This window comes from Pleurodeles waltl, chromosome 10 (assembly GCF_031143425.1).
Source record: "Pleurodeles waltl isolate 20211129_DDA chromosome 10, aPleWal1.hap1.20221129, whole genome shotgun sequence".
NCBI lineage: Eukaryota > Metazoa > Chordata > Amphibia > Caudata > Salamandridae > Pleurodeles > Pleurodeles waltl.
In genome coordinates, this window is record NC_090449.1 from 659,126,378 (window position 1) to 659,138,707 (window position 12,330).

The following is a 12,330-nucleotide window of genomic DNA, read 5'->3' on the forward strand; positions in this document are numbered from 1 at the left end:
TTTTCCCTGCAATGTCAGATTATCGAAAGCAATATACCGTTACGTCTGCTGGACTCCTCTGGTTGCGGTGATATATAGGGCTTGTAGGTTCATCAAGAACCCAAGGAACCCAGAGCCAATAAATGAGCTGCACCCTTCAGTGCGTTTTCATTCTATACCGGGTATACAGCAATTCATTTGCTGAAATATAAAGAGTAAAAAATTGCTATCAAGAAAACCTTTGTATTTCCAAAAAGGGCACAAGATAAGGTGTTGAGGAGCAGTGGTTATTTGCACATCTCTGAATTCCGGGGTGACCATACCAGCATGTGAATTACAGGGCATTTCTCAAATAAATGTCTTTTTTACACACTCTCCTATATTTGGAAGAAAAAAATGTAGAGAAAGACAAGGGGCAATAACACTTGTTTTGCTAATCTATGTTCCCCCAAGTCTCCCGATAAAAATGATACCTCACTTGTGTGGGTAGGCCTAGCGCCCGCGACAGGAAACGCCCCAAAGCGCAACGTGGACACATCCAAATTTTTGAAAGAAAACAGAGGTGTTTTTTGTGAAGTGCCTACCTGTAGATTTTGGCCTCTAGCTCAGCCGGCACCTAGGGAAACCTACCAAACCTGTGCATTTCTGAAAACTAGAGACCTAGGGGAATCCAAGGAGGGTTGACTTGCGGGGCTCGGACCAGGTTCTGTTACCCAGAATCCTTTGCAAACCTCAAAATTTGGCTAAAAAAACACATGTTCCTCACATTTCTTTGGCAGAAAGTTCTGGAATCTGAGAGGAGCCACAAATTTCCTTCCACCCAGCGTTCCCCCAAGTCTCCCGATAAAAATGATACCTCACTTGTGTGGGTAGGCCTAGCGCCCATGAAAGGAAATGGCCCAAAACACAACGTGGACACATCCCTTTTTTTTTTACAGAAAACTGAGGTGTTTTTTGCAAAGTGCCTACCTGTAGATTTTTGCCCCTAGCTCAGCCGGCACCTAGGGAAACATACCAAACCTGTGCATTTCTGAAAACTAGAGACCTAGGGGAATCCAAGGAGGGGTGACTTGCGGGGCTCGGACCAGGTTCTGTTACCCAGAATCCTTTGCAAACCTCAAAATTTGGCTAAAAAAACACATGTTCCTCCCATTTCTGTGGCAGAAAGTTCTGGAATCTGAGAGGAGCCACAAATTTCCTTCCACCCAGCGTTCCCCCAAGTCTCCCGATAAAAATGATACCTCACTTGTGTGGGTAGGCCTAGCGCCCGCGACAGGAAACGCCCCAAAGCGCAACGTGGACACATCCAAAATTTTGGAAGAAAACAGAGGTGTTTTTTGCGAAGTGCCTACCTGTAGATTCTGGCCTCTAGCTCAGCCGGCACCTAGGGAAACCTACCAAACCTGTGCATTTCTGAAAACTAGAGACCTAGGGGAATCCAAGATGGGGTGACTTGCGGGGCTCGGACCAGGTTCTGTTACCCAGAATCCTTTGCAAACCTCAAAATTTGGCTAAACAAAACACATGTTCCTCACATTTCTGTGGCAGAAAGTTCTGGAATCTGAGAGGAGCCACCAATTTCCTTCCACCCAGCGTTCTCCCAAGTCTCCCGATAAAAATGATACCTCACTTGTGTGGATAGGCCTAGCGCCTGCGACAGGAAACGCCCCAAAGCGCAACGTGGACACATCCAAATTTGTGGAAGAAAACAGAGGTATTTTTTGCGAAGTGTCTACCTGTAGATTTTGGCCTCTAGCTCAGCCGGCACCTAGGGAAACCTACCAAACCTGTGCATTTCTGAAAACTAGAGACCTAGGGGAATCCAAGATGGGGTGACTTGCGGGGCTCGGACCAGGTTCTGTTACCCAGAATCCTTTGCAAACCTCAAAATTTGGCTAAAAAAAACACATGTTCGCCACATTTCTGTGGCAGAAAGTTCTGGAATCTGAGAGGAGCCACAAATTTCCTTCCACCCAGCGTTCCCCCAAGTCTCCCGATAAAAATGATACCTCACTTGTGTGGGTAGGCCTAGCGTCCGCGACAGGAAACGCCCCAAAGCGCAACGTGGACACATCCACATTTTTGGAAGAAAACAGAGGTGTTTTTTGCGAAGTGCCTACCTGTAGATTTTGGCCTCTAGCTCAGCCGGCACCTAGGGAAACCTACCAAACCTGTGCATTTCTGAAAACTAGAGACCTAGGGGAATCCAAGATGGGGTGACTTGCGGGGCTCGGACCAGGTTCTGTTACCCAGAATCCTTTGCAAACCTCAAAATTTGGCTAAAAAAACACATGTTCCTCACATTTCTGTGGCAGAAAGTTCTGGAATCTGAGAGGAGCCAGAAATTTCCTTCCACCCAGCGTTCCCCCAAGTCTCCCGATAAAAATGATACCTCACTTGTGTGGGTAGGCCTAGCGCCCGTGACGGGAAACGCCCCAAAGCGCAACGTGGACACATCCAAATTTTTGGAAGAAAACAGAGGTGTTTTTTGCGAAGTGCCTACCTGTAGATTTTGGCCTCTAGCTCAGCCGACACCTAGGGAAACCTACCAAACCTGTGCATTTCTGAAAACTAGAGACCTAGGGGAATCCAAGATGGGGTGACTTGCGGGGCTCGGACCAGGTTCTGTTACCCAGAATCCTTTGCAAACCTCAAAATTTGGCTAAAAAAAACACATGTTCCTCACATTTCTGTGGCAGAAAGTTCTGGAATCTGAGAGGAGCCACAAATTTCCTTCCACCCAGCTTTCCCCCAAGTCTCCCGATAAAAATGATACCTCACTTGTGTGGGTAGGCCTAGCGCCCGCGACAGGAAACGCCCCAAAGCGCAACGTGGACACATCCACATTTTTGGAAGAAAACAGAGGTGTTTTTCGCGAAGTGCCTACCTGTAGATTTTGGCCTCTAGCTCAGCCGGCACCTAGGGAAACCTACCAAACCTGTGCATTTCTGAAAACTAGAGACCTAGGGGAATCCAAGATGGGGTGACTTGCGGGGCTCGGACCAGGTTCTGTTACCCAGAATCCTTTGCTAACCTCAAAATTTGGCTAAAAAAACACATGTTCCTCACATTTCTGTGGCAGAAAGTTCTGGAATCTGAGAGGAGCCACAAATTTCCTTCCACCCAGCGTTTCCCCAAGTCTCCCGATAAAAATGATACCTCACTTGTGTGGGTAGGCCTAGCGACCACGACGGGAAACGCCCCAAAGCGCAACGTGGACACATCCAAATTTTTGGAAGAAAACAGAGGTGTTTTTTGCGAAGTGCCTACCTGTAGATTTTGGCCTCTAGCTCAGCCGGCACCTAGGGAAACCTACCAAACCTGTGCATTTCTGAAAACTAGAGACCTAGGGGAATCCAAGATGGGGTGACTTGCGGGGCTCGGACCAGGTTCTGTTACCCAGAATCCTTTGCAAACCTCAAAATTTTGCTAAAAAAACACGTTCCTCACATTTCTGTGGCAGAAAGTTCTGGAATCTGAGAGGAGCCACAAATTTCCTTCCACCCAGCGTCCCCCTAAGTCTCTCGATACAAATGGTACCACACTTCTGTGGGTAGGCCTAGCGCCCGCGACGGAAAACACCCCAAAGCGCAACGTGGACACATCCCATTTTTTTAAAGAAAACAGTGCCTACCTGTGGATTTTGGCCTGTGGCTCAGCCGGCACCTAGGGAAACCTACCAACCCTGTGCATTTTTTAAAGCTAGAGACCTAGGGGAATCCAAGATGGGGTGACTTGTGGGGCTCGGACCAGGTTCTGTTACCCAGAATCCTTTGCAAACCTCAAAATGTGGCTAAAAAAACACATGTTCCTCACATTTCTGTGGCAGAAAGTTCTGGAATCTGAGAGGAGCCACAAATTTCCTTCCACCCAGCGTTCCCCTAAGTCTCTCGATAAAAATGGTACCTCACTTGTGTGGGTAGGCCTAGCGCCCACGAAAGGAAATGGCCCAAAACACAACGTGGACACAACATATTTTTTCACAGAAAACAGAGGTGGTTTTTGCAAAGTGCCTACCTGTGGAGTTTGGCCTCTAGCTCAGCCGGCCACGGGAGGGGGGGCAGAAATGGCCTACAATAAATTTGCCTCCCCATCCCCCATCTCTCCCCCCCCCCCCCATCACCCCCCCCCATCTCTTCCCCCCCCCCCCCGGGAGCGGCCCTTGCCTACGGGGTCGCTCCCCCTGCGTGACATTGGTGCCAAAAAACAAATCCCTGATGGGTCGCTCCCCATCTCTAAAAAAACAAACAAACAAAAAAAAAAACTCAAAAAAAAAATTTCCCCTGGCGCCTAGAGGGTAAAATAAATGTGCCCCCCCAACGCCCACCCTTCCCCATCCCCCCCCCCACCCCCCCCCTCGGGAGCGACCCTTGCCTACGGGGTCGCTCCCCCTGCGTGACATTGGCACCAAAAAACAAATCCCATGTGCCTAGTGGTTTCTGCCCCCTTGGGGGCATATTGACCTAAAATCGGCCAATCTGCCCCCAAGGGGGGCAGAAATGGCCTAAATACAATTTGCCCCACAGGGGAGCGACCCTTGCCTGATGGGTCGCTCCCCATCTCTAAAAAAACAAACAAACAACAAACAAAAAAACACCCCAAAAAAATTTGCCCTGGCGCCTAGAGTGTTCTGCCCCCCCCTGGGGGCAGAAATGGCCTAAAATAAATTTGCCGCCCCCAACCCCCACCCCCCCCGGGAGCGACCCTTGCCTACGGGGTCGCTCCCCCTGCGTGACATTGGCGCCAAAAAACAAATCCCCAGTGCCTAGTGGTTTCTGCCCCCTTGGGGGCAGATTGACCTAAAATCGGCCAATCTGCCCCCAGGGGGGCAGAAATGGTCTAAATACAATTTGCCCCCCAGGGGAGCGACCCTTGCCTGATGGGTCGCTCCCCATCTCTAAAAAAAGAAACAAAAACAACAAAAAAAACACAAAACAAAAATTTGCCCTGGCGCCTAGAGGTTTCTGCCCCCAGGGGGGGCAGAAATGGCCTAAAATAAATTGCCCCCCCCAGGGAGCGACCCTTGCCTACGGGGTCGCTCCCCTTACGTGAAATTCACGCAAAGAAAAAACTCCCTGGTGTCTAGTGGTTTCTACCCCCCTTGGGGGCAGATTGGCCTCATCAAAATAGGCCAATCTGCCCTCATGTTGAAGTTCTTTCAAATTTGGGAGAGTTGAAATGACAAATCGGGCTAGCTCTTGCTATGTGCTCTGTAAGCAGTCTGATCAAGCCAATTTACCCCAGAAGCTTCAGGATCCCTGTTAGTATTGCAAGCGGTGAGGGCAGTTGCTAACCCTGTTCGTGACTCGCTGCCAAACTGTAATGGTATCAAGATTCTCAGCTGGTACAAGTTGGGGTTACCAAAATAGCTGGAATACATAAAGCTTTTTGATATAGTTCTTTTGCAGAAAACCTTAGCGGAAAGAGAGTTTACTTGTGATGGATTTGTGAGCTACATACATGCCTTTTCGTCTCTTTTGGGTGGAACTAGGATAGGTTATTTAGAATGGTTCAAGGTAACCCTTGTTGCTATAGGCAGTTGGACATTTCAGGCATTCCACTTGAAACGGGCATCAAATTTGGGGTTATTAATAATTAATTTCTGTAATGATGGTTTTCTATTTATAATAATGCTAATGGTAATTCCCTCTTTCCTTTATTGCTACACTAGGCAATAGTGCACTTCTTAAAGGGAGGAGTCTAAGTCTGTTGCTAGTAGGTGATGTTTACTCCCCCAGCTGGGAGATACCTGAACTTTAATGGTTCATAACCCTTATGAAGTGACCCAAGCTGTATGTCCTAGTCAAAACCCTTATGAAGGCACCAAGCTATATGTCCTAGTCAAAACCAGGATGCTAAGCGCTCTATCCCTTTTTAATAAGCCACAGCCTTTGTAATGTCTTAGAGAATATGGAGTACAGTGATCCTAAAGTAGCTATATTTATAGATAAAGGCCATTGTACTATCATTATGTTTTTGTTACAGGGATTATTGATGGGGTTGGCCAACCTAGCATCATAAGTGACCATAATCCCTAAAGTAACTATAACTTGCACTCCCACCATGCACGGTTTTCTCATCAATGATTTCACTGGAAATATAGCAATGATATCAATGATGTCATTGAAGATGTCATGAGTGATGTCATATGCAAGGTAATTAGAGGTGCATTGTGAGGGCGCAAGTTATAGTTACTCAAGGGCACAAGTTATAGTTACTTGAGATAGCTAGAACTGTAACTTCTGAATGACTATGGTTGTGTGTGTATAAAATATGTGCCTAACTATAATGTACCTGTACAACGTTTGTTCACTGAATTTCTAAGATTATTTTCAGTTTTCTACGTTTTAACACTATTTCCTAACTATAATGTCTGTGTAACCTAGGTATGTAAATGGTTGCTTGAGTGGTAGTTTGGGTGTGTAAGTGGGTGTGTGAGTGGGTGTGTGGGTCTGTGAGTGGATGTTGCTATGTGGTTCTGTGAATAGGTGTATGAGTGGTTGTGTGAGTGATTTTGGGGTTTATGAGTGGGTGTGTGAATTGCTGTTTGGGCGTGTGAGTGTGTGTGTAAGTGGGTGTGTGGTCTGTGAGTGGTTTTGTGGGTCTGCAAGTGTGTGTGAATGGCTGTATGGGTGTGTGAGTGGCTGTAGGAGTGTGAGTGGCTGTACGAATGGTTGTGTGTGTGATTGGTTGCGTGAGCACATGTGTGGGTCTGTGAGAGGGAGCGAGTTGTTTTGTTCGGTCTGTGAGTTGGTGTGTTGTGATCATGTGAACTAGGTATGTGGGTCTGTGAGTGGGTGTATGTGTTTTTTTTAAATTTGGGGTTTGAATCCACAGAGCTACCTGAAAGCAGGAGGATCCTGATGGATCTGCAAATCCTGGCAGGTTAAAAAAATAAAAAAAGTATTTGGACAATTTCTTGCCCGTGAGGGGGTCCCTCACAGACCTCTCCATCAGTCCCATGAGGTCAGGGTACCTCTAACCTGACCCCTTATATCACTTTTAAATGTTATTTACCCCACTGGGAACAGAGTCAAGATGAACAAAATGGTGGCTACAACTTTTCTCCCAGATTGCAGCCAGTCAATCACTGTATTGCTGTTGGCGTGTGGATCCGTGGAGGATCTGCATCTCTAGATATACATAAATCTTTTTGTTTGAAAAACTCCAAAAATGGTGTAATTCCGTTCAACTGTTTGGGCTGTAGTCGTGTCTAAAATCCCTATGGCAATTGCATGGGGAAGATGTGTTTTTGGTCCCCCCTGTTTTCTCAGCCCCTATTTGATGGATCACCCAAATCTTTACAGACAGCATCTGAAGTGACTGGCAAACTAGATTTGAAAATGTAGTGAAGATTCCTCAAACGGTGCCAAAGTTATTAGCAAAAGAAAAGACACTTTTGCTATGGAAACTATTTCCTAACTATAATTACCAACTGGCGACAGCTAGTACGTTTTTTTAGATATATATATATATATATATATATATATGTAGATATATACATATATAGATATAGATACACATATGTTTGTTAAAAAAACAAAGGTTACAGGGACGTTATAGTTAGGTTCAGATTTTCCACACAAAACCATAGAAATTCAGCAGTTATAGTTACCTGATCTAACTATAACTTACACCCCTGCAATGCACTGCTTATGACCACACATATTACGCCACTTATGACATGGTCAGTGACATCACTGATGACATTTAAAATGACATCACTAATGACATCACTGATGACATCATCCAGCAAAGTAAACTTTAATCTACTTCATAAAATACCATTTAATTTGTATGAAAAATACGGAGGCTCAGGCGAGACGTATAGCACAGAGCTCACTATCCCTTATCAACTGCTACACTCCCTTATCGCGTAAGACACAGTTCCCAGCAGATAGTCCTGTGTTTTCTAAACCACTACTGCAAACACTAATGACCAAAATCAAATGTCTATATAGGCTAGTCTATTGCAAACCACCATTAGTAAACCTAGAAAAAGGTTTTATTGAAAATGTATACAAACCACTACAATAAACAACCAATAGTGAGGTGTTAGCGGACAGGCCACAGTGTCACAAACCACTTGTAAAAGTATTCTTCTTCCTGGAGAAAGGTGTGAGCAGACGGGTCAGTCTGGTGGAAATGTCTGCCACACTGGGCCTTCACTCTAGAGAAAGGTGTTAGTAAACAGATCAATTTATAGCAGGCACCCACTACAGGCATTCATCATAAAGGAGAGGCATCTAAGGAAATTGGTCAGTATGTCATATAACAGAACTATACTTAGCCATCACTCTGGAGTAAAGTCTCGGTGAACAGTTTAGAATGTCGCAAAGCACCATAATACACATACTTCAGAGGGGGATATGTGTCAGTGTAGAGTCTAGTTCACTGATAAATAGTACACCCGCTTTACAAAGGGGATTATAGATCAGATGACATAGGTGACAAGTAGTATCACTCGTTAGTAGAACAGAAACAATAGGTATTTAACTTCTGCAGTAGCCTAGTATATATCTTTGGGTATCAGAAACTTTTACGAAACACTTACTAAATGATGTCATCAGTGATGTCATTGGTGATGTCACTGACCATGTCATAAGTATTATAATCTGTGAAGTCATAAGCAGTTCATTGCGGGGACGTAAGTTATAGTTGGCTCAGGTAACCATAACTGCTGAATTTCTATGGTTGTATGTGTTTAAACTCTGAACTTAACTATAACGTCCCTGTAACCTTTGATTTTTTTCAGTGAATTTCTAAGGTTTGTTTTTATTCTATTTCCTTACTATAACGTCCGTGTAGCCTTTGTTCCTTTTCAGTGAATTTGTATGCAAATCTATTTTGTTGCTCAGCAAATGAAATAATGTTAGCTTATGTGCTCATTTGTGAATAATTATGTATTTTACTCAAAACGCTAATATATATATATATATCTATTTATAGATATATATACAGTATGCGTGCATTTGTGCCTATATCATGCTGTTTTACATAAAGTGAAATATTTATCCTCGTAGGACCCTCTTGGCACGAACATCAAATGTAGTTATACTTTCTAACAAGTTTTCTTGCATTTATTTTCGGAATTATAGAATTCTTAACAATTTAGGAAATATAAAATGGTCGAGAATGGTTCTCAAGTTTATGGGAAATTCTTTCCAAGCTTTAGTTCCCATGACTGAACATGTACCTCCGCCATGTGTTATTCTTTATTTTTACCTTTTATTTGGAAATTAAAAACAACACATACATTTTTATGCATATGTGAAGACATGTATGTGTCTTCTCCAGGCGCAGCTCCCCCGTATGGGCGGAGGAGCGTCGCCCCCCGCCAGCAGCGACCGCTACAATTACCTTTACATGGAAAGGATAAAAAACTCTGTTTATTATCCTTTCCATGTAAAAAAGGGTGGGACATTGGGGGTGACGAGCTGAGGGGAGTGCACTGTGCACTCTCCTCGGAGCGCATGTGTGTTTGCCCAGTGCACACATGCGCACAGGGCTCTCTCCAGCCCATCAACACGGTTCCTGGGCTGGAGAGACCCAGCACAGGCTCCCAGTCTGCCTGGGAGTGCCCTGGCTGGACACTCCCATCCAATCCTGATGCTGCTCAGAGCAGCCTCAGGATTGGCTCAGGGCAGGCTGGGTGCCTGTGCCTTCAGCAGGGACGGGAGAGGAGCAAAGCAAAGCAGGTAAGGTTTTTTTTTTATTATTGTTTAATTTTCTCCCACGCCCTCCGCACCCCCCACATACACCCTCCCCTACCAAGCCCCAGCCACACAAGCTGCTCCTGGTCTTCCCTCCCTCTCATACACAGCTTCCTTCCTCAACCAAAGATCCCCTCAGCTTTATTCTATGTTAATGATACACTGCATGCTCATTTTTACCCTTTCATTGGAAATCAAACCATGAACAGACTATATACCTACTTACATGCGCACATAGAGGTCAGGGTATTCCTATCCTGCCCTCTTCTGTTTTTTTTTTTTTTAACCTTTTTCTTTAGACTCACCACTCCTTGTTGAAGTGCTGGCAGCCAATCAGATCTCACCATAAAATCTGTGCCGAGGCTCAGCCCAGATATCTATATTTCTTTTTTCTTTAATAACTCCAAAACTACTGAACGGATTTACACTGAATTACAAAAGGCACTCTTTCCAGACCAAGATCTAGCTTTCTGCCAAATTTGGTGCATTTCCATTCAGCGGTTCGGGCGGTAGTTGTAAGTAAAATCCCTGTGGAGAATTGCATGGGGGAAACATGTTTTGGGGCCCTTCGCTTTTTCTAGGTCCCTGCTTTACGAATCACCCTGAAACGTTCAGTATAGCAGCTAAAGTGAGTGGCAAACTAATTTTTAAAATTTTGTGAGGATTCGTCAAATGGCACCAAAGTTAATGGCTAAACAAAAAACGCTTTGTCTATGGAAACTAGGTCCTAACTATAACTACCTACTGGCGCCTGTGTATATATGTGTGTATATATTTTATGCTTAACATATTTATAGTTTACTGCAGAGTTTTCATGTAAGTTACTTTATTAGATGTTTATGGCTGTCTTTTTTATTTATCTATCACAATATATAAATATTATCATAACTATTTTATCTGCAAGTGCTTCACTAAGGAAATATTGAGGAAAATATAAAAGGAAAATAATATATAAAAAAAGGCCAAATAAGTTAGCTTCACAACAGCAACACTTTAAAGTCTGAGTTTATACAATACAACTTTATATCCCAATATATTATCTTTCTTATACATGTATACCCTTTCTTTGTAGTTATGTTTCTAGATATTTATTATTTTACAGTGAAGTTAGCCAGTGGCTACAATGGCCTTACTCACTGGCCCCTGCTGCATGCAATAGTTGGCTGAAGAAATTTGTGAATGATAAAATAACAGAAAAATGGATGACGCAGACTGGCTCAAAGTAGGTATATTATACATATGAGTTTAGTCAAATCAAAAGGTTTTGGCTAACTCTAGACCTAAATATGAGGTGCCATGGAGTGTAAAAAATTCTTTTTTCCCGGTAGTTCCCTTTTTAATCTCTTTTCCTTCTGCACTTGTCACATTGAAAAATGGACAAAAGTTGGTCTATTCAGTTGGACCTGCAAAAGTCTTGGCTGCTTTAAAGGACATTTTCTGTGTCAATATTCCTTCAGTATAAGAGGCAATAAATCTTACCTTTGAAAGGGACTTTTTGTCACTCATCCGATCCCTCTCTAGTGCTATTGTTGCACTTCTCAGCATTTTATATTTGCAACTTACAAAAGCTAAAACAAGACACTATAAAAATTGATTAGAGGGACACGCCACCTCTTCTAACTTTTAGACTTAAACCTCAGATTGCTTTCATAGCACATATGAACTTAAAACATACTTTTGCGTCTCTTTAGTTCACCTGTGCTGCTTTGTTTTTTTCCATAGATGTTTAGCAGTTTTACACACCTTCCATAGACCCCTTGGCAATACCTTTAATGCTGAGGTACAATTTACATTTTATATGACAGTCTTTTTGCTCTTATGACTTGTGCCATATCCCTTAAGTACCATAACAGAGCAGTTACTACCTTGGGTGTAATCATCATGGACAAACTTGTTTATTTGACAGCTATCCTCTTTAGTAGTTGATGTAGTGCAGTTTCCTAATGAACTGCAGTTTAATTTTATTAAGTGATAAATGTATGAAAACACACTTATGAGTAAACCCTGTTTGCTGATGACCTGTGCTTTTACTTCAAGATTAACAATGTTACATCTGGTAGCGCCACACAACTTCGTGTCTCACTGGAGAATCTGTTGGAAGCGGAGCAAGTTGGCCGATGGTGGATTGTAGGATCCTCATGGAGTGGAGCTCCAATGATTGGCCAGTCGGGCAGCAGCAGCCAGCAGAAGTTACCAGTGGGAAAAGTATGACAAAGTCTATTTACTTCTAGAAACATGCTTTTAACGTTTTCCTAAATGCTGACTCTTGAAAATCATGTGTTGTTACGCATCAGGTCACAGTGTATGTCTCGGCTCTCTTTATATAACGTGGCCAGCAGTTCATACTGTGATTTTTTAAATATTTTTTTGATAAGATGCATCCCTTGTGGATGGTCAGAAAACAGCATTCATTTTAGTTGAGCATCGTAAACTGACAACTATTTTCCTTTACGTTGACCTATTAGTAGATTGTCCTAAAGTAAATGGAATAATTGATCTTTTTTGTCAGTTTTTTTTTAACTGTGTTTTTGGCATTTTAGCATATTCTTAGACTACCATTTGTCTACACTGTAATTTCAGTTGATACAAAAGCACATCAATACAGATTGTGTTGTTTGAAAGGCAGATACATGTAGTG

At 43.4% G+C, this 12,330-nt stretch overlaps 1 protein-coding gene across 3 annotated transcripts in view; it reads left to right on the forward strand.

Annotated features, from left to right (window-relative positions):
- The window catches only part of NOM1 (nucleolar protein with MIF4G domain 1), a 231,761-nt gene that overhangs the window by 154,760 nt on the left and 64,671 nt on the right, over positions 1-12,330 (forward strand). For all 3 annotated transcript variants that reach the window (XM_069211147.1, XM_069211149.1, XM_069211148.1), the window contains exon 6: positions 11,730-11,897. In XM_069211147.1, the coding sequence (XP_069067248.1) occupies positions 11,730-11,897 (168 nt within the window). The remainder of the gene's footprint in view (positions 1-11,729; positions 11,898-12,330) is intronic.